General features: G+C 45.6%; 1 protein-coding gene and 1 long non-coding RNA gene across 3 annotated transcripts; one reads left to right on the top strand and one right to left on the bottom strand.

Moving 5' to 3' along the window:
• Positions 1 to 1,398: 1,398 nt before the first annotated feature.
• Positions 1,399 to 15,591, bottom strand: LOC149308763 (E3 ubiquitin-protein ligase RLIM-like). 2 transcript variants are annotated; one of them, XM_089536419.1, is made up of 4 exons: positions 15,448 to 15,591; positions 9,085 to 9,276; positions 6,802 to 6,885; positions 1,399 to 5,555 (listed from the first exon to the last, which is right to left on the bottom strand). In XM_089536419.1, the coding sequence occupies exons 2-4, from the start codon at positions 9,251 to 9,253 to the stop codon at positions 3,988 to 3,990; spliced, it is 1,821 nt and encodes a 606-aa protein (XP_089392545.1). In that variant the 5' UTR covers positions 9,254 to 9,276; positions 15,448 to 15,591; the 3' UTR covers positions 1,399 to 3,987. The 2 variants fall into 2 exon arrangements, with proteins under 2 accessions (XP_089392545.1, XP_089392544.1); XM_089536418.1 differs by lacking the exon at positions 15,448 to 15,591 and adding an exon at positions 14,096 to 14,642.
• Positions 15,592 to 15,806: 215 nt separating this feature from the next.
• Positions 15,807 to 21,113, top strand: LOC149308762 (uncharacterized). The gene is made up of 3 exons (XR_016282187.1): positions 15,807 to 15,903; positions 17,774 to 17,885; positions 18,919 to 21,113. It is a non-coding gene; the product is annotated as an uncharacterized LOC149308762 (long non-coding RNA).
• The last annotated feature ends 1,400 nt before the right edge of the window (positions 21,114 to 22,513 follow it).

Here is a 22,513-nt window from a genome sequence, read left to right as displayed (position 1 = left end):
CCTTACGTTCAGTGGTATAAGGGAATTACGATTTACGAGTGATATTAGTGCAATAAAGTATTACCAAGGGTTCTGTACGGTGTAAAATGAGAGGAGAGCAATGGGTGTGTGTATATGTGTGTGTGACACCATGAATTACAGCACCGGGTGACACCAACCCTAGGAACACCACTGACCCAAACACAACTTTCCCAAGATTTCCAGTATACAAATTTTCCAGCACGTGCTGAAAATCCTAGTTGCTTCAGCAAAACACTCTTCTCCTGCTATACAAGAGAACCCTCTGCTGGACACCTAAGATGCCACAAGACAGACAGCGAATGTTAGATCAGTCAATGGCAAAATTGCATAGGAACAAAGCAATAAATATCTTTTAAAAATCCACAGGGACCCCCTCATACCATCTCTGTATGATTCTCTGTTTTGGCTTCATGGCAACCAAATTCTACTAGGGCCAAAGAGACTAAAGCAGAGGCAAGCACACCAACCTCTTCTGGGGGCCTAGGATGTGTTTCTGCAGAAATTGTTGCTGGGGCTGGAACTTGTTGTCCTATAAAGTCTTTTTTGGACTTATGACAGCCCTAAAGTAAATCTATAGAATCATAGAATCTATCATGGGGATTTTCTCAGCAAGGTTTGCCTTTGCCTTCCTCTGAGGCCGAGAGTGTGATTTGCTCAGGCTGCATCCGCACTGCAGAAATAATCCAGTTTGACACCATTTTAACTGCCACGACTCCATGGTATGGAACTCTGGGAACCCACAGTAGGAGGTATCCATGGCTGAGTAGGGATTCCAATCCTGGTCTTTCACAGCCCAGTGCCTAAACCATACCATGCCATCTCTGCAGAAGTTCAAGATTAATTACTATTTATTTTCCCAGGGTAAAAATGTACTACTGAAATTTTTATACCTTGCTAAATCTACGGATTTATTCTTAGCATGCGGAGGCAGCCGTGACGGCTTCATTTCTACTGCAGCCATGTTGCGTTTTCTTCCCGGCAGTCTTGCCAACCTCCAGAAGTTTCCAAATTTTGCTGGGCAAGCCTCCCGATCTACTTCGACCCCCCTCAACATACCCCTCCAAACAAGATGCTTTGGGCATATTCCTATGTGATGGTGCAAAAATGTAGACTATTCAGTTCTGGCACCTCTAAATCTGAGGGTACTGTTACTAACGTTGGAGAGAAATCAAGGTTCAAGAAGAGTGGCTTCGGGAGACGCTGGCCTTTGCGCTAAGAAGGAAGCAGCTTCCAAGTCATGAACGCTCCTCCTATCTTCTATCATCCAGTTAAGGAAGGAGGAATGAAGAGCAAACCTGTAAAGAACCGTATAAAGTAGATTTCACTGCAATTCTGAATGAAAATCCGGACAAGCTTGCCTCCAATAATCATTTTTTTAATGTTTGGGGAAACAAACAAACAAACAAAGGCATGTCCCAACAAGAGCAGAATGCCTTTATCTGCATTCTTAATTTGAAAAACTAATTTCAGTTGTTCCATGAGAGAGGCGCAAACCCAAAACGGTGTCTTAATTCATAATCTAACAGTCCTTAAGGCAGCAAAAAGAGAGGGAAAGAGAGGCATTGTACAAAATTCTTCTCTAGGTGAAAAGGAGAGGTATGTCTGTCTGCTAGGACTGCTTGCTTCCATAAAACCCAACAAGTCTTTTCTTTCATATACTAAGGGAAGATTTCTCAAGTTTCAAATCCTTAAGCAAAAGCAACACAAAGCCCTGCTTAGCTCAGTAAAGCTTGAATCCTAGTATGTAATCAAGAAAGAGTATTTGATTTGTAAAGTGATTTCTGAACAGTTGTCTAAAAACTTTTATGGATACATGAACTGACAAGATTTAGACTGACCAAAGTCAATGATTTCTTTGAATAAAAAGGACTATTTCTGCTAGTTTTGCTTCCACCCCAAAATCAGGAACTAAACTTTAGAGGTGGCACTAGGTTTTAATAATCCCGCTTCATAGTTTAGAAAGACACCCAAGCCACTGTGAAGGAGCTGCTGTGCAGAAGTCAAAAGCCGCAGCACTTGGGGCAGGAGAGAAGGGCTGCATCCACACTGCAGGAACAATCCAGTTTGACACCACTTTAACCTCCAAGGTTCAATGTTGTGGAATCCTGGGATTTGTAGCTTCGTGAGACATTTGGGGTTCTCTGTCAGAGGGCTCCAGTGCCACAACAAACTATCATTTTCAGAATTCCGTAACGTTAAGCCATGGCAGTTAAAGCAGTATCAAACTGCGTCATTTCTGCAGTGTGGATGCAGTCAAGTGACGCCTCACACATCCCTGCTGGTAACAAAAGGTTTGTTACATGGGACCCTTTGTTTTTGGTCTCCATTGCAGCCCCCTGCTCTATTGCTGCTAACACAATCTGCCACTGAGCCATTTCTCTCTCCGCTCTCTATTACTCTGCTACAAGGATTCTGTGGAGCAGGAAGATTCTCCAGCATCCTCCTAAACCAGAGTCGCTGCTGAATTTGAGCCATGACAAATGGGGACAGTGGTGCTCCCAATGCAGCAAGTGCCTGACAGACAGCCGCCAGCCCAACCCTGAGAAAATGGCTACCCCTGGTCCAGTTGTATCAATGAAGCAAAGAACACAGTCAGTATTGCCAAAGTTTTGAAATAAAGCAACCAATTACTGCTCTGAAAAACCAGGAGGGGACCTGGACCATTGAACTGCACACACTTGAAGCCAAACTCCCAAGCAACACTAGCTGACATGGGTTTGTATTACAAGCATTCAGAGGAGAAATGGCCTCACAGCAGCACACTGGTCTCCCATTTGTCTCTGTTCAGCCGCTGCCAAACCCAGGACAGCTGGCATTCCTCCTCCCATGTGCTGCATGGCTTTGGCTCTGCCTACATTACAGGAGCACTCTGGTTTTAAACATAGGCTGCATCTGCACTGCAGAAATAATGCAATTTGACATGGCTTTAACTGCCAGGGATCAATGCTATGGGATTTGGAGCTTCCAACTGGTCTTCTCTGTCAGAGCGCTCTGGCACCACAAGAAACTATGAATTCCACAGCACTGAGTCATGGCAGCTAAAGCGGTGTCCAACTACACTATTTCTGCAGTGCAGATGCCGCCTCAGCTGCAGACAGCGCTTTGCCCTCTTGTTTGTTCTGGGCTTGGAGAAGTCACACTGACACATTCTCATGTCTAACCCCCACATAGATTTCACTTCAAATGCGTTAGTGGAGCAGTGCAATGGAAAAGTTACTGACCTGTACAAAAAGCATTTACAGTTTTTAAAACAAAAGTGTTTATTTAAACAAGCATAAGCAATTAATTAATATATTTCCACAGCAAGATAAATATCCCCATTAAACTATCAGCTCGTTCTATGGCACACCATAGTGCTGGGCTTAAGACAGCTGTACAGTGAGAAGAGGGGCTAACGTTAGTGTTATTTACATTACCATATTCAGTACCCTATACAGGAAAGGAGCTAAAATCATACTTGGGGTGCAATTTCACCATTCTGTCAAGGTAGCAGAGCTCGTTTTTGTTTTAATCCACAATGAAGCGATGGGTTGCACGTTGCTGGAGGACTCCCGTAATTTCTTCACAGGGAAGAGCGGAGCACTGAGTTCTTCCAGCATTTTCACTACACACCGGGTTGAGGAGGACAAATGTGAACCTTGTTTGTGTGGCAAGAAAGAAACTACATAACAGGCAAGTGTCTTTGGGCAAATGCGGTGTTTTGTTTCGGTTTTTCTTTCTTTAAAAAAAATGGTTAACACAACCCAGCCTTATTTTGGGAACCCTTCTTATGGAGGTTCCACTATGAAAGTGCTGGGTTTGGGGTGTTTTTGTTTCATTTTGTAAATTTTGTTTGTGTTTGGGAGGATCACACCATCTCCTTGCTTTACATTGATTACCACCACACAAAAAGTGGCCAGAGGAAAGCGGCATCTTCGCCAGCCATTAGCACTCTGTGTAGTCAGCCAAAAAGTTCACAACACTCGCTTAGACAACACTCTCTCGATTACTGGAAGCCAAGACAGCTCTGCGACAAATGGGGCAGGTAGAATTCTCTGACAGCCAGCGATCTATGCAGTGTACATGATATTCGTGGGAACAAGGCAGTTTCCGAAGCTTGTTGCCCTCTGTGTATTCCGTGATGCACACGCTACAGGTTTTCAGAGCATCGCTTTCACCAAAATTCCTCATGGCCAGGTTGTCGATTTGCTCTTTGGTGAGCCCTCTCGGTTGGTCGTCATCCTCTTCATTGAGCAGAAAAAACTGTGCCAGACTAAGGAAGGGCAGGGAACCACTTTCTTCAAAAGTAAGGGAGCCCCTGGCATTCCGCCCTTCCCGCCTGGCGCCAGGTGTGGAGCCCCCTTCATTGCTACTTTCAAAGGCCTCCCCTGGTCCAGCCTCAGGGCCTTCACTGCTTGAACTACTGCTTCCGCTGCCACCTCCGTTCGGTGGCTCTGCCATTTCAACACTAGGGTTTGGGGCTGGCGCGCCAGGATCTGCTTCACTGTCGCTGTACATGAAGTAACTGAGCTCACCGAAGCCAGTCATGATCTGCCTCAGCATGGTCTGGATGGCAACGGACGTCGTCTCGCTCAAGCCCGTGTTTAAGATTCTACGGATGGGAATCCGGATGGTACTGACATAAGTTCTTACTCCTGCCCTCTCCGAGCGGGAAAATGTGCGCCTGAGCCCTCCCCGCTCACTTTCATAAGTGACGGTGTTGTTTGGGGTCTGGGACCTCGATCGGGTTCGATTGGCTATACTGTCTCTCTGGCGATATTCTCCCGGGCGCACCCGTCTCACTTGTAAGTCAAGGACGATAGTTGGAGGCCTCTGTCCAGGGGCTGCAGACTCTGCACTGCTGTTTGTTTCTGAAGAACCAGTTGCTTGAGGAGCAGGTCTTGCTTCTGGGGATGAGAAGAGCACTGTGTTTTCAGTGGGCATCTCAGATGCAGTTGCATGTTGCCTTATCACCATGTGCTGCCTTGTTCTAGAGCTTCCTTCAGCTTCGCTTGTTGGGGACAGGTCAGGCACTACAGATGGTGTATGATTATGCACCCAACGCGGAGGAGATTCATTCACTGGATTAAGAGGTGATCTACTCCTGTCAGTCCTCGCTCGCGTCCTCCGCTGCTCAGGACTTCTGCTTCTTGATCTTCTCTGGCCTCTGTGAGGAGAAGCTTCCTCAGTTTGCTCTTCAGGAGGACTGGTTTCTGGTTCAGGCTGGCTTACAATCGGGGGAGGAGGAAGGGGAGGAGGAGGAGAGTCAGACCGTGGGGTCTCAGTGTCACTTTGGTTGGTTTCTAAATCTTCTCCACTGGATGGCTCTACAGAAGTCTCAGCCTCGGTTTCTGAGGCTGGGTTTCCATTACTACGGTTGACATTTATTTCCAAACTGAATCTGAAATCCCCACTATTTGGGTTAGTCCGGCTTACGGCCCTCCAAGACTGGTTTCCTCTTTGCCCACTTCGTGTCGTGTTCCCAGTCTGCCGAACCGAATTAAGCCAATCTATTATGGAATCGCCATTCGATACATCTTCTGGAGACTCTGCACCTGTCAGACAAGAGTAACTGCCAGTGTTAGGAAACTACAGAAAGTCCAGGCTAAACACTTTCCCAATAATGTTATGAGTTATAGCTTTAAGAACAAGGGTCTCAGGTGCAAAAATTTCACATGTGAACATTTAACTATTCCAACTACTATGGGTTTCCTTAGCACATTCTTAAAGACTTTATAAGCTTGCTTTGCTCCACCAAGTTAACCAAGGAAGCAAAGCCGTTGTCAAAGTAGTTAAGATAGATTAAAACATTATTCTATGATTCACATGACAAGAGTTACTTGTTCAGCGGTTTAAAAACCCTAGCAGGCACCCACAGAGTTTCCATTTTATAATGGTAGGCAACATGAGAATACACCATAGCTCTTTATGGAAGAGCAAACATTAGCACCCAGCAATTCACTTCAGAGGTAAGCACTGAATTCTGCATACAGCAAAAGCAGGCTGTTGCCTACAGCTGTGCCAGAAACAAAGTACATGTTTGGCAGCATCAAGACAAACAGCTGGCTTTCTACTGGCAACTGTCTGATGGTCAAGGGATGCTCACATTGTTATAATTTTACTTGGCAAACTTTTAACCACACTTCTAAATTGTGCACTAGCCTCTACATTAGGACAATTGAAGCCAAAACCTATACAAACCGACCGAAGAGGTATCTGTGCCAAGGCCCACTTTCAGTGCAATTCTAGGCAGGCAAGAACCTTCCCAGTCAAAACTGCATAAACTCAGGACCCTGTTTAAATCACTTCCTTGGCCGCTGTATGTGAAGTATAACAAGGCAGAGCCGGGCCAAACCAAAGATTCTTGGGACTCTCACAGGGCATGCGCAGGTGGGCAAGCCAGTTTAAACAAAATGTTAGGCAGTGGGAGAAAGGCAGGGTACAAATAAAATCAAATTTTAAAAAATGTTTAAATCAACCAGCTTCCCATAAACGTTTGCCCCTGGTCGGCATGTTTAAGACTGCAGTCCTCTTAGCCAGATACAAAATGGAGAAAGAAAAGAGAACAACCTGCCTTGGCCTGTTAAGAGAAAAAAACCACATGAGGTGCCATTTATACACACCTACAAAAAGGAATCCTAGAAACAGGATGTAACAGGACAATGGTGGCGGCACAGTACAGTAAAATGGGAAGGGGGTGTAAAAAAACAACACAGTGGAAGATAGAACATCCTTGGCCACAGCATTTCTCTTCTTTCAGTTTCTAGTATGCCTTCAGCCACGGGAGCTTAGATGACATACCTCTATTGTCTTCCATGTTTTGCTGCGATGGACCTTCCTTGATCTGCTGCAACCTTCTTAGCAATTCTTCTTCAGTAATTTCACCTGAGGAGACAATGTGCAATCCAGATCAAGCATCTACACATCCAAGAATCCATGCTGGCAAACCGGAACATCTGTGGTAGAAAAGCCACTAATCAAGCAGAGATGCATTTTGCTCAGATAGTAAACCCTAGGGTTAACGTTCACTTGCAATACTCTTCGGCTGAAACACTACCAGGGACTTTGGGATTTAAAAGATGTGATAAAAAACAAAACAAAAAAACCCATCCAGTTTTGAAAGACTGCTCTCTGTGACAGAAATGAGAACAGAGGGGGAATGGCAGAGGCATGGCAGGGTCCAGGAGAAGAGCACTGGGAGGTGATTTTGTTTAAAGTAGTGAGGAAGACCTTGGGGTCCTCCAGATATTGCTGGATTGCATCTCTCAAAATGCTGTGGCCAGGCTGCTGGCTGGGATGAATGGTTACAGGGAACACATGAAAGATCTTTGATGGCTACTGGTCTGTTTCTGAGCAGAATTCAAAGTGCTGGTTCTGACAAATAATGCCCTCTACAGCTTGGGTCCAGGCTACGTGAAATACCCTATCTCCCTATATGAACCTTTCATAGCTTTATCTTCAAGGGCTTTCTCTCAATCATGCCACCACCATAGTCATAGTTAAAGCAGTCTCAAACTGGATTATTTCTGCAGTATGTTTTGGACCATCATCAACAATACAGTCTGTCTGGCATTAGGTCGAGAGCGTCCTGCCTGTCCCAGAATTCTGCTATGGCCAGTTTGATGCTTTCATTATATTCTATTTATATGGTTTTTGTTTTTGGCTTTTTGTAAAAAGCACTTAATAAGTATGAGTGAGCAATAAGGGGGAAAACCCTTTCTCCCTTGCACTGGTGTATCTTAGGGTAGTAGCAAAGAGAAAGCCATTGGTTTGCATTCTGCTTGATGCGACCTTTTTTGCCAGAAAGATAGGAAGAGGAAGACTGAGCAGAATTTGGGGATTGGGGGGGACTGAATACATAGATGGCTAACTATTCTGAAAACCACTGTGAGCTGTGATAGACCAAACTGCAAGCATGTGCGTGTGTATATAGGTGTGTCTCTGTGTGTAACATGAATGATACAAATAAGAAAGGCAAGAGATGTAGAACTAGATAGCAGTTACTACAAGGTGTGGTACTGGAGAAATCAACTGAGAAGTCAAATACTTTCATAGCATATCATGTTTGATGAAAGTAGTCTCTTCCTCTTCTTTCAAATTTACCATGCTTTCCATCTGGTATTTTTTTTATCTTCTGTTTCTGATATGCTCTGCTGATTTATTGAATAAATCTTTTAGTTACTTAGAAAATTGACGGAGCTGGTGCTGGTGCTACTTGCTGGAGCGCATAACACACATTTACATGTTAAAGAGCCTCACAGAGTAACAACTGTAATCAAGTGTGCTTGATGTAAGCCACTGTTACATATTGCGCCATCAAATACCTCAAGTGTGAGAAACTGGTAATCTTTACATTACATGCTGTCACTACAGAAAGGTCAACATACCTTTAATGGCATGTCACTCCTCCTCACAATCTCTCAGACACAGAAGCAGCCCCTTTATAAGCCTACCCTACATAACAGTCACCACTACACTTCTCCAACGCAGAGTTAATATAAAATATGTACCTGGATATTGAGGGTCTGTGCTAGCCTAATGTACCTCTGAAACTAAGATTGCATCTGCGCTGCAGAAATAATCCAGAGTGACACTACTTTAACTGCCATGGCCCAATGCTATGCAATTCCAGGAATTGCAGTTTGTTGCGGCACCAGAGCTCTCTGACAGAGAAGGCAAAACATCTCACAAAACTACTCCATAGTACTGACCCATGGCAGTTAAAGTGGTGACAACCTGGATTATTTCTGCAGTGAGGATGCAGCCTAAATTAATTTAATTTCGGTTTGGTACAGGTCTTGAAAGGTCTTCACTTTTAAAGAAATTAAGATGTGTGGAATCAACCTCAGACATATGTGAGACCCCCCCCCCCTTGATGTTGTTTAATATGCTCAACAAATCAGCTACCTTGTGCAGCAGGATTTAAATAATTGCATGTTTAGCAGAATATCAGCAAGTGTGAGTACTGGATCTCTTAAAGTCAGATTTCAACGTTAGGCTTCACTCTCCCCCATGTAACTTAGTGAGAGACTTTCTACGTATTTTGATGAATCTGACTAGCATGAAGTGCATCAATTAACATACCAGGGGTGCCTAGTAAGTTGTTATCTCTCATTAGCCTGTAGTCCTCCTCACTGAGATTATTTACAAAGTGATAGAAAGCTTCTTCCCGATTCAGTCGGTCCAGCTGACTCCGACGCTGTGCTTCAGATTGATCGACACTCCCTTTATTATTAGAATCGGAGCTTTCCATCTTGGTAAAAGTTGGGGAAATGTCTACAGGAAGAGAAGAAGGAACAGTCAAATTGTTTGGAGAGCCATAGTGTCCCTGACACAAGAGTGGATAAGTCACAACATTTCATGAGCACACACATACACACAAAGAACAGAATGCAACAATGCTTCTTAAGTAATAGAGGGCCCACTGTAAGAGGGTTCCAATAGGTTGGGGCTGACTTGAAAGCATGTAACAACAAAACCTACAACTAGATTCCAGCTAACAATGTCTGGAATCTTGTGGGTTAGTCCCAACCAGAACAAACTTGCTGAATCAACTGCTGAATGGTGACTCAACACATAGGTAAACTCAACTGATTCAGTGACTCAGTTCAATGGCTCCACTTCATAGGGAAGGGACTATGAGCTAACAGCTCTTCCACAGTCGCAAAACAAAGCAGTTCGACACCACTTTAACTGTCATGGCTCCATGCTGTGGAAACCAGGGATTTGTAGTTTGATGAGTAGTCAGCCTGGTCTGCCATCAAACTACAAATCCCAGGCTTCTGTGTGTGTGTGGGGGGGGGGCGGAATTTAAGGTCCGTTATGTACTTTTCCACGCAGGTTATTTGCAGTCAGGTTTCTGGTCTCATCTTCCTTATTAAGCAATTTAGTCTGTATCGAAGTAGCAGAGTCTGCACTGATTGTTGTTGACAGGCCTCTACACTCCATCTTGCTCACAAGTTACTTTACATTCCTGTAGAAGACATGACTCCAACCTTCCCCAACTAAGTACCCATCCAGCAGAACTGATCACAGCTCCCATCATCCCTATCATTGGTCACCCAGCCAAGAAAGGTTGTTGTGCTCACCAAACATATACATTTCTCCAGATGGTTGTTTGAATTTTTGGAGATGCCTGCAACTACAGCAGACAGTTTGTGGCAGTAGCATTGCTATGCTCCTGGGTTTGCTCTGACTACTATAAGGTGAGTGAGAAAGGTGCCCTTACTTCTGCGTTTGCTAAGAAGCAATAGCCTCATGAAACAAAAGGAAGTAAGCAACCATCTCCTGGAAAATCTGGCCAGTCAACTGACCAGCAGGCCAAACTTAAGCTTGCCCAAAATGAATTGCTGAAGGATTTTAAAAAACAGGACCATCTTCTTCTAACCTCCAAGATCACATTCACTACTGAACTACGGCAGCAGCTCTTTAATTCCAATGACAATTTAGCAATTAGGCTTGGAAGCAGTTACTAAGAGCCAAACCATGTGCAGCAAATGTGCAGCCAGTGGTACACAGGAAGAGAATATGGCATGTGGTTTCTGTGAAGCTCTACACTAAATAATTAAAAACACAGGAGTAGAAAAAGATATTTCTGAGGCCCATGAGGATTTGAGATGTTTTAGGGTGGCAGGGCAGATGCAAAACTGGAAGTGACTTCTGGTCCCTTCTGATTTTGGTTTAAAAAAGGCATCTCGTGGGCCTAACCAATGTCAGGACAGGCTAAAAACTGGTCAAAATGGCCTTCTCAAACTCTCAGAGGACCCAGGGTCCTTCTCAGACTTTGAGGGCAGGAGGGAAGGAGTGGTCCTCTCGCGTGCGGCTGGGGATGTGCGCAGGCCGCCAAAGTTGGTGTCTGTTACTTTAAAGGCACGCTGTTCACCCATTAAGACATGGACAAATACTGAAATGACTGCATTCCCAGCAGAAGAGGTGGCTCAATTGATGGACACAAGCAGCAGATGGGCAACTGAAGCTTCATGTCACAGCATATATTGGATTAGACCTTTGAGGACAAAATGACAATAAAATTAGAACCACAAATAATGTTAAAAGCTACTGAATCTCTAATGGCACAACCCAGCCGACACTAAGCACTTTTAAGCCCCACTTATTTCAACAGGAGAAGGGAGCAGATGTCAACTATTCCCTCTTGAAATTAAAATAAATAGATGCTGGATAGATAAGATAGGTTGGGCTCTGACTAGACTGTCTTCTAAAAGCTTGTGGTCTGCTGAAACCTGTCGTGTATATTCTCTGGACAACTTCTCTGAGTTGTTACCACAGGACTGCTAGAATACACAGTGGAGTATTTTCATCCCCTCCAAAACAAATCTCCCCATCTTTAAAATCTAGTGGAATGTATTACATTCTGAAACAGCAACAGGAACATTTGGGAAGAGAGGATGCCCAGCAGCTCTCATTGATCCTCAACCGTTGTCTACCCAGGAAGAGCACAGGGCAAATACCTGGATTTTAATGCCGCTTCCTGCCCCACTCGGTGCCAAAGCAGGCTATTGGTATGTGGCATGCCCTGAACCATGGCTACCTTTAATTAAACCTCATTCTCACATTTGAAAGCTACTTCCTCCAGAAATATTATCACATGTGTCAACAACTTCCCACTCCATCGCTACGATAATGAGCGGGAGGCTGCTGAGAGCTAACCGCAGGTGTTGCTAAGAAGATAGATTCCATTATTACTTACCACACCTCCCTACAGTTAACCAGAACTAGCTAGTGCTTTTTCCCATCAAAAGACCTTCACTACTATAGGTCCATATTGTAAATTGCCTGTTTGGTTGCCTGATTCCCTCAACCCCGTTTCCAGCTTACTTGAGGCACCAAGTGACGGAGGACTGTTCTCTTGGCAATCTGGGTGCTGGAGGATAGTATTTCCAGCCCCCTCTTGCCACTAAGCAAGGCTGAGACAAATAATGGTGACAGGGACCTGCTTCTGTGGCTTGCAGCATCACTTGCTGGCCAGGATGGTGGTGGAAATGGCATCTTCTTGCATCTCAATTGCCTGTTGAACAGACCTCCATCTCTTGGTGCAGCTGCTGCCTGGCAAAGTAGGTTTGGGAGGCCATTCATGATTGTGACAGTAGTGCCACAATTGTGACAACGCAGTGAATACGGATCAGTCATGGATCTGTCACTCTACCTTACAAATCCCTAACTGCATTACGGAATGCTAATTTCTTCCAATAAACCAAAAGAGCCAACCCTCTCCGCAATGCTTGGGGCCTACTCTAAAAACACTTCTGAGGTCAGCTAGAATATGTCACAAGGGAGAAAGGGAAGTACAAATTCCAAACAGCCTTAGTCCAAGAACGGTTAATGAGAAATGTGAAGACAGACATTAAATGTTGTTGTTTTTTAAAACCCTGTCTAAACAGGGTGAATGTAAGAGAACAGAAACATGCATGAAGGAGATAAAAGGAGAAATTCAGAGATGCCAAACATCAGAAGCAAGGAACCATCCAGGAAGTTGTTGGACCACTGGATAACTAAATTAAAGAGACTCTGAAGGCAGATAAACTGAATGGACCCCTTTCATCTCTCGCATGGCAGATGGGGTTGGACTGGATGGCCCTTGCGGTCTCTTCCAACTCTATGACTCTATCCCTCCACTCCTGTAAATGAAGAGACAATACCCAGATGTTCTCAGAAGAGAAGCTGAGGCCAACAGTGATAAGGTTCACTGGCAAATTGCAATACTCACTGAATCCATTTGCTACTGACCAACTCAAAAGCAAAATTGCTTATCTTCTAACTAAAATACATGACATGCCCCTGAAATCAGAGGCCAAAGTAATATGAACTTTTAGAAGGAGACCCACGAAACCACAGGCGTACCTCAGTTCACAAAGCCTCTGGCAAAGAAACTCTTTTTTAAGCCTGAGCAACACCCACTTTTCCTCCTTGTCCTCTACTTGGCTGGAAGTCCTTAAAGCAGCATCAGGAGGATGCTGAAGGGAGGCTAGAGAAAACAGATTTTTGGTGCTGGACTATACAGCATTGTGCAAGGAGTAATAAAACCTGAGCTGGGAAAGAATGGGGTTCTTTCCAGCTGTACATTCCTACTTATAATAGGCAAGGCAAAGAGCAGTTGGCTTCAGAATCCCCCAGTAAGCATGGATCAATAGCAAAACAGAAAGGAAAGGGGAAAGCAGATACCCAAACCATGTTAAAAAAGCATTTTAAAAAAGCATCTATTTGGCCATCAAAATGGAAATCATAGGAGAAGTGGAGGCTGGTGAAAGAAAGAAAGAAAACAACTCCGGATGCATTTTCAAAGAAGCTTTCAAGAGGCCACAAGAAGCTTGAAAATGGTTTTTATTTACCATGGTTTAAACTTGGCCCACAATTTCATCATGAAGCCAGGATCTGATTATGGCAACGTGACTCTCAGCCAGTTCACTTGCTCTCTGGATTCAAAGGGACACAACCAGGGTCACCTTAAAGCTGTAGTAGGCAACTACACGGCCAGGAGGAGAAGGTGGCCCTTTTACATGCCATAAAGGATTTATGGGAGAGTTAGCAGAGTCACAATTAGAAAGCTGTAAAATGTATCCTCCTCTTCCTGACATTTACACAAATGAAAGCATTACAATGCAGACAGACCCTTCATGTTCTTCTTGCATGAGATGCCTCAGTAAATAAAACCTCCAAAATGCTATTTATAAAAGAGGTTTATCTACTGCTATCAAGAGCTTTTGATCCACCATGATTTCTAGAAATCAGCTGAAGTTCAGGCAGAGTCCATTTTCATTTGTGGAAGACTTGCTTTGCAAGTTGCATCTGGACAGTCACTTAATGGGGAAAGGAAAGTCTTCCAACCACAAAACATGGAAAACTGAACACTTTCCAGGATTCCTGGAAATCGCAGCCAAGGAACGGCTCCATTTTGCACCATTTGAACCCAAGGCCACAGTGAGTTCTGCGAATGATGTCAATCTCCACTTCAAAGACACAATCCCAACCTTTGCATGCCATCTCCATCCCAGAAAAGCAGTTGTGATGACGTAGAAACAATAAAGGCGTTTATTTCCCCATTCATTCTGCACTCAGGGAATGGCAAACCACAACTTACAATGCAAGTTAGTTTCTGACCCTTGCGGTGTTAAAAAGAAGGAGACGCCGTTCCTTCAGAGTCCATGCAGACACACCAGTTGTGTGTGTGTGTGTGTGTGTGGTCACACAAAGAGGTCCCACTGCCTTTCTATAATCGCTCCTTAAGCTCTATAGGTAAATGTAAAGGTTAGTACTCTGGCTGTTAGATGGTTTTTAAGGTTTTGTTTTGTTCCTGAGCTTGGCCTGAGAAAGGGAGCGAGGCTGAATATCACTGGAGGGAAATGCAGCTCAAAGAGTACAACAACCAGTCATTTACTATTACAAGACAGCAGTTATTACAACCAGTTCCATCTATGCCTTGTGTGGATGTTCCCTTAAGAGGAGTAGGGGCTGGGTATCTGCCTTTGGTCTTCACCGTCATCTAGGCTCTTCCTTCCTCTTCCTCTTCTCCCTTCAGTTACTAAAAGGTCACCTGCTCCCAGACTACTCTCTCCACTCCCTTCCTCTTTCTTAGGCCTGGAAGTCCCTCCCCAAACATCTCCCTGCCCTTTCCAAATGCCACCCCTTGGGTCTCTTGCTTGCCTCCTTCCTCCAAAGATGCCCAGCACTGCCAATGAAGCACCAGAGCGCTTTGTATGGAGGAGGAGGCCTCTCTAGGGTCCCCAGGTGCTCCAGATGTTGACCACAGACTCAGGCTGGAGGAGCTGCAGATGCCCAGAGAAGGGTTTTCTCTAAGGTTCCTGGGGAGGGCAACTGGCAAGAGGCAAAGCCACGGAAACTCAGGGTTCCCGGGAGCCATTCAAGAGCCATTCAATCAGGGACACCTTTTTTTTTGGGGGGGGGGGGGAATTAACCCTTTAGACATAGCTTTTATGGTGAGTCACACTCTCTCAGCCTCAAAGGAAGGCAAAGGCAAGCCTCCTCCGGGCAAACCTTGCCAAGAACCCCCGCCATTTGACAGGGTTCCCTAAAACCGGCCCATTGTTGCTTCAAGGGCCCTAAAGGCCGAGGAAGGCTGCTCCTTCTCTCTCCGCCTGACAGGGCTGCCTTGGGGCTGCCATAGGCCTCGGGCTCCGAGTCCCGCCAGGGCAGCTCTCCTCTCAGCCTCGGAGGAAGGGCTCCGGCCAGGAGGCTCCCCAGCCGGGCCTCCTCCCTCCGAAAGCCAGGGCTCCCTCGGCCTCGGGCAGCGAGCCCCACTCTCCCGGCCTCCTTCCCCGGAGAAGGCATCTGGCCTCCCTCTCCCGGCCCCCGAGGGGCTCAAGATCGAAGCCGCCCCGAGAGACAGAGCCCAGGCCAGGAGCCATTCCGGGGAAGGCCTTTGGATCGGCCCCTTCCTCTCCTGGGCCCCAGAGGCCCCTCTCCGCTACTGACCCTCTGCTCCTCCTCCTCTTCGGTCAGTTGACTCAGAAGCGCCCCGATGAGTCCCTTCCTGCGCTCCGTCCTCTCAGGCGGCCATCTTAGGCTCCATTGTTACTAAGGAACTTCGAGCCCGGAAACGGCGGCTCTGTTAATGAGGGAAACGGAGGGGGGAAAGCAGCACTGCGCATGCGCGGGAAGAGAGGGCGGCGAGGCTGCGCGCGCAACGGGAGGAAGTGACGCGACGCGGCTTCCGCCCCCCGACGCGCGCGCGCGCGCATGCTCAGTCGGCGCCTCGCTGTTTGAAAAACAACAGCCATAGAGTGCGGAGGGCTGGGAGGGATAGAGCGGCCCCTGTGTGCGAGAGGTGGGATGGGGGCGGCCATTTTGAAGAGGAAGGGAAAGAAGAGAGGCCTGTGGTTCTGAGGGGAGGGTTCTGTCTGTGTTCAGACGAGACTCCCGCGGACACGTGTACGCGCCTCAGATGCCTTCTGGGATTATTGGGGGCTCCCGAGGAGGAGAAGGGGAGACTCTGAGGGACTGGGAAACAGAACTTAGCCATTATATATCTGTACTGTATATATCTATACACACACACAATATATATATATATCTATATATATCTATACACACACACACGTATATATACATATATAATGCCGTAACTGCTTGTCAGTCCTGACTAGTGTGTGTATACATTATATATATATATCTAGAGAGAGCGTATATATAGACAGAGATACCATATGTATATATGCATTTTGTTATGTATTTATACATGTGTGTGTATGTTTACAGTCACACATACATGTCATACGTATATCATTTTGTGTGCTTAGATATAGATATAGATACACATACACTCATAATAGCCTAACTCTGGTTATCAATTCTGACTACTGTATGTATAAATTATATATATCTAGAGAGAGAGAGAGAGAGATCATATACACACACACACACACACACACACATATATATATATATATATACACATACAGACTACGACAGACAACCAGAGTTAGGCCATTATGTATATACATATATGTGTGTATGTCTCCACATAAATGGCGTAGCTCATTGCCAATCCCGACTGGAACAGTCTCAGTGGCTTTATATATATGTTTGTGTATATGTATGTATGTACACATATAGATATACCACATACTAAACTGATTGAAATGCCATATACTGTAGAACTTGTGTTCAGGAAACGGATTCTCCCCACGCGGCCACACCCTTTTCCCGTGTGGTTGTGTTATGGCAGTGTTTAACTCTAGTATTGCCACGGCTGGCACTCTTTCGCGAGAGGCAAACGATGAACCCCGGGGTGAGAGGTGTCTTGTGTGCCTTCGCCCTCTCATGGGGTTTCCTTGGCAGGAATTGCCCAGAGGAGCTTTGCCCTTGCCTCCCCCTGAGGCTGAGAAAGTGTGCCTTGCCCAAAGTCACCCAATGGGTTTCATTGCCAAGCTGGGAATCGAACCCTGGTCTCCAGAGCCATAGTCTTAACATTGAAACTGCTATGCCACGCTGCCTCGATTCTGACATTGGAAACCACGCAGGGAGTGCTGATAAGTGGTATAGAAATGCACTGGCTATTGCTATTGCTGTACTGAAAACCCTCACACTGCCTGAAACTAGCGTTCTCTGTATATATTTGTCAGTGTGTGTGTTTTTGTGGCTGTTAGGTGCCTCCAAATCAGTTGGGTTTTCCTAGCAAGGTTTCTTCAGGTGAGAGTGGCTAATGGATTTCCGTGGCCGAGTCCTAGTCCAATACTGAAACCAATACGCCAGGCTGGCTCTTGTTCACGTTAGACGCGGGATGATTTTTGGCCCAGGGAACTTGTGCTCTTGTGAAACCTGGACTGGATTTCTTAAACATACCACACTCAGTCACAAGTATAAAGGGGCACACAGACCTCTTGTTGAAAGGGATGGTTCCCCCAGGGACCATGGCTGGATGGTGGAGCGCCTGCTTGGCTCGATACCTTACTTCTCTAGTTAAAAGGATCAGGTAGAAGACGCTGATGGGATTGAGCGGATGATTCCCAACCTGTTAAGCCTGAGCCCCAAGACGGTTAAAATGGTTTAGCTTCAGCGACTGAATAACTCTGGCTTAACTGGTTCTTTCTTAATGCTATCTGGCAACTCCCACAAAACCAGCAGCCCACAAAGTATTTCACACACCACTTGGAGGAACTGACTCCCTTAAATGGGAGATTGTCACTGAAATGCGTATTGATGTCTGGGTTAAGTGCCTTACTACCTGCCTCCTCCTCGGTTGCCTGCCCCTGCTCTGACTGCAGCTAAGGATCCCCTTACTCATTTTCTTTCTTTCTAGGACATTGAAAAACAACCAGCCCTCCTGAAACAACAGAACCGAGCCTCTGAACACACAGAAGGAAGGAGCAAGATGCTTGTAGCTCAGCTCATCCATACATGGAAGGATGGAGGTGGGTTTGCACTTGGGATTGGTCATGACTGTTTGCGAAACTAGCCTCAGATTGGCTGGTCTTCATGCCAAAAGACAGAACAGCATGAAAGAGATGGTGCTTCGGGGCTCAGGGTTGCAGGAGGGAGTGTCACAGTGAGCTGCAGCCATTAACTGTATTATTTCAATAAGTCACAGTTAATGCAAGTTGCTTGTGCCCTGCTCAGAAAAGAGTCTGTTAATATTTGCGACTCTATTTATCCTATGTGGTTCCTTTAATATAGGGAAGAAGTAACATTATTGTGGAGGTCCTGGGACAGGTATGTATGTGCGGTGTTTGGTTTATAGGATCTTAGAGCTGGTAGGGACCACAAGGGGGACATATAGTCCAACCCCATTCTGCCATGCTGGAATACACAGCTAAAGCTTGTATTTTTGTTTATTTGTTTGTTTAGATTGTAATCCTGAGGGCAGGGAACTAACTATAGGGCCGAAGATAAATACAGTAAATAAAGCACTCCTGAGAGATGCCCATCCAACCCCCGTGGAAAAATTATCCAAAGATGGAGAGTCCATCTCCCTCCAGGCCAGTCCATTCCACTCTCAAAAGACTGCTTACAGAAAAGAGGTTCTTCCTAGTGTTCAGGTGGAATTGAGCATTGTGGTTTGAGTGTTGTACCAGGAGACCAGGGTTCGATTTCTGGCTCGGACGTGAAACCCACTGGGTGGTCTTGGGCAAGTCACACTTTCTGAGCCTCAGGGGAAGGCAATGACAAACCCCCTCTGAACAAATCTTACCAGGAAACCCCCATGATAGATTTGCCTTAGGGTCGCCATAATTCGGAAACGATCACACAACAAAACAACAGCAGCTGATCTAAATTGCAGGTGATCAGTTTCAATCCCACCCACTAGGGGGCACTGTGCACATGTCGACTAACAAATACAATCCATATTGTTTGTTCATCTCAAGTGTGTGCATTTATCTTTCTCAGTACAAAATGACCCTCTTTCTTGCCCATCACGCTTCCTGACCTACTGGTTTCTCTCTTTAGAAGCATCTGACAAGGCAGAGGGTCCCTTCCTTACCTCCATGAGATGATATAAGCAGAGAGCAAGTTTTGCACCAGAATGATGGTTGGCGAGAATGGCTTGTGCGGAGCCCGCCTGCCTTTCCTTGGCTGCTGTTACAGATACTCTGGCCAGGAATCTGCCACTTGTCACTCACAACTGAAGGCTGAAGAACAAAATGGTTGGCCAGAAAGCACTGCGTGCCCAAATTATGGTTTTCAGAAATTCGCACAACACTAAAGGAGGAAAATTGGAAGCAGAACCTAAATCAGTACATGCTTATGCTCTGGGTCTGCAACTTTCAGCTTACCTCTGACAGGAGATGGACTCTGACATTGCGTACAGCCCTGTAACTGTGACAGCATGGAACAAATGTGTATCCTGGATATTTCCCTTGCCGTGATTTTTGCTCTTCCCATTTCATGCCTGTCCATCATCCAAAGGTGTCCACATCCTACAAAAAATGCTGCTTTCTCGTTTGTTGCTCCAGATGTTTGATTCTACAACAAGAAACTGGAAGGCTACCTCTATCTGTCCTCCAGGTCTCTCCCTCAGAACCAGACACCTTATCCTTCAGCCCCAGAATTCCTTTGGTTCAGCTGCCTGCTTTTAAGGTGGGTTTTAGGGATTCAGACTAAGAGATGGAAGATGGCCCTCATTCTTAGATGTGAGTATACTGTTAGACCAACTAAAAACAATGACCCTAATAGAGCCAGCATGGTTTAGTGGTTTGAAGAAGAAACATGCCAAGAAAGCCCTATGATCTGTTTGCTTCCAGGTCACCATAAGTCAAAAATGACACAACACAGAATAACTGTAGTATCAAAGCTGCAAATTCTTGTATTCCCAAATTTTGTGGCATCTGTTATTTATTTGTGCAAGCTGGTTCTTATTTTTGCTTGCCTTGTTTGGGTGAGGCTTCCAGTTTCTGAAGGAAGTCTTTCTTTCCTCTCCTGCTTGTTAATCAGGCTGGGGCCCTTCCTCATAGACTTCCTGTGCTACTTTTAGTGACCTGTTGTGTATGTACAGCAGTAGCTGAGTCTTTGTCATTGTGGTTTTGAGTAACACTGAGTATGTTGGGAGTATCTGACTACCTTGGCTCTCCTCATAAGTTCCCGCAATCTGGAGAAGTCTCCTCTTTTGACATCAACTATGACCAGATTAGCAGTTCTTTTGCCATCTTCCACTTGGCTACAAAGATTTCAGGGTGGAGTTGTGCATTCTTGCAATGGCAGGGGTTGGACCTGAGGACCAAGATTATACGGTTCAGAGTTCCTGGAAGGAAGTGGCAGAGATTTGGAGTAGCCCCTGTCAGAAATGCCAGCCTTCCCCAATGACAGCTCTCATCACTCTAGCCATCCAAATTCCATTCTCTTGCCAGGTGTGACGGAGTCACTGGCCAGACTTGCTTTCATGGCAGCCACTCCCAGTTTGGGCTGACAGGGAGGGAGGGGCTGCTGGGGAAGGAGTGGATAGAAAAGGGAGGAGCCAGTGACTGGGAAGTCATTTACATCAGTTAAATGCCGAAACAGACGGCCCAGTAAAGCCGACTTCTGCAGGGCTTGGGGGCATGGCCTTTAGACATTGCATACCCACAAGATAACCAGAAGTCAGGCTGGGCAATTCCACATGAGTATTTGGCCTGCCTCCATGGTGGTTTGGAGCCACACCATGCAGCCCCAATCCACCCTTTTTGGGTGGTCTCTTTCACCCCTATGTTGAGTTAAGCGAAGTTCAGTTCAGTTCTAAATACTTCTTCTCAGGAGGGTTCAGTGCAGAGCAGCTGAGGGGGAGTTTAAGAGAGATGAGGAATCACAGAATCCTAGAGTTGGAAGAGACCCCAAGGGCCCTGATCCAGTCCATTCTCTTTCTGCCATGCAGGAACTCAAAATCAAAGCATCCCTGACAGATGGCCATCCAGCCTCTGTTTAAAGACCTCTAAAGGAGACTCCACCATTCTCCAAGGGAACAGGTTCCACTGTCAGACAGCTCTTACTGCCAGGAGTTGAAGGGAATTGAACTGAGAGGAGGATACAGAATGGGAAAGAAAGTGTATTGGAGATCGTAAAGAGGAAACTGTGAAATGCCCAAAACCGTATCTAACCATACCACCTTGGAACTATTCTACCTTACATTCTTGCCAAATATTATTGAGTAAAGTCAATGTTCATTTGTTAAAACAGAAGTCTCTGACTGTGTCAATTCTAAACCGTATAGGCACATAAAAGCACGCTAATAATAATAATAATTTGTTTTATTTATATACCGCTATTCCAAAGATCATAGCGGTGAACAGCAAGTAAGCTAATTAGCAAGTAAGCTAATTTGCCCCCAACAGTCTGGGTACTCATTTTAGCAACTTCCTCGGAAGGATGCAAGCCTGAGTCGAGCTTGGGCCCTTTTGCTGGTCTTGAACTCGCAACCTTGTGGTTTTGAGTGAATGGCTGCAGTACAGGCATTGAACCACTGCGCCACCAGGGCTCCTATGGAAAGATAGTAAACTTATAAGAGGAAGACACTTGGGACTCTAGCCCTTATACATTTAGGGAAAGTGTATAAAGGGTGAAAGCAGGGCGGTGTCAATGACCAGGGGCCTTCTAATAAATAAGCGGTAAAAGTTTAGGGTTAGGGTTGGAGAGGAGGTCGTGGGTGACACCAGGCTTCCCACTTAACATGAAGCCTTCCGGTTGCTCTACAAACCTTCTCTTGAAGGGCAAAATTGACAGAAGCATTAGCTGCAGGAAGACTTTTCAGGGGCTTTTGCCATTAAACCAAGGCACAGCCTGTGCAGACTGCTGTCCAGGAAAAGCTGAAGCCTGCAAACCAGTGGCAAGCCCCTGATTGTGTTAACGGGTTGCATTGGCTTACACACCCCTCGTGGTTGAGATGCTCTCTATGCAAGAATCCAAATTCATCCTCGGAGACTATTGTTACTTTTGATCTAATGTTCAGATCAGGATTTTCGTACACCTGAGGCTGCCTCTTGCTCCTCACCGCTTCTTCCGTGTGTTGTAGACAAGAATAGTTTGTCTCTGGTTAGAGAGCAAGGAAAGGCAATTTTACACATCCCATTTGCTAAGCATTTAAATAACTGCATTCTCTTTGGTAGGCAGAGCGTAGAAGGAAACCATTTCTCCTGTCACAGAGGCTGGGATGATTAGAATAGGTATTAAGGTGGCTTTCAGTCAAGGTACAGCTGAGTAGCCTTTAAGCAGAGGTAATCTCATAATGGAAAATGGGATACGGAATAGATGTTAAATTTAATCCTTCCTGGAATATGATGGTGCTTGGCTGTTCTGGGTGGAAGGTTCGCAACTGCCTCTGAACCACGGATTCAACGGGGAATCATCGGCTGCTCAGCTGTTTGACACAGGAGGGAAACTAAATATTGAGCTCAGGTTACTAAAAGTATACAAAGACATGTTGACCACAAAACAAGTTACAAAATCCACATCGTTGTAACATCTTTGTTAGGCCAACCAAGAAGGTGTAAACGTTAGGGACCACAGACCTCCTCAGGTTTGCTGAGGAAGGATTTCATGGTCTAAAAGTCAAAGAGATTGGTTGAGTTTCCCAGTT

The sequence above is a fragment of the Sceloporus occidentalis genome, unplaced genomic scaffold, assembly GCF_023333645.1.
Source record: "Sceloporus occidentalis isolate IW3139 unplaced genomic scaffold, rSceOcc1.0.p SCAF_8, whole genome shotgun sequence".
NCBI classification, from domain to species: Eukaryota; Metazoa; Chordata; class Lepidosauria; order Squamata; family Phrynosomatidae; genus Sceloporus; species Sceloporus occidentalis.
The sequence above is the reverse complement of the archived record's forward strand: the minus strand, read 5'-3'. Positions and strand labels throughout refer to the sequence as shown.

Excerpts from the sequence above, each read along its gene's own strand:
- LOC149308763 (XM_089536419.1), bottom strand. The coding sequence starts at position 9,253 with ATGGAAAGCTCCGATTCTAATAATAAAGGGAGTGTCGATCAATCTGAA. Across the intron at positions 6,886-9,084 it reads CAACTTACTAGGCACCCCTG|GTGAAATTACTGAAGAAGAA; the intron begins GTATGTTAATTG and ends TTGTCTCCTCAG. Across the intron at positions 5,556-6,801 it reads AAACATGGAAGACAATAGAG|GTGCAGAGTCTCCAGAAGAT; the intron begins GTATGTCATCTA and ends CTTGTCTGACAG.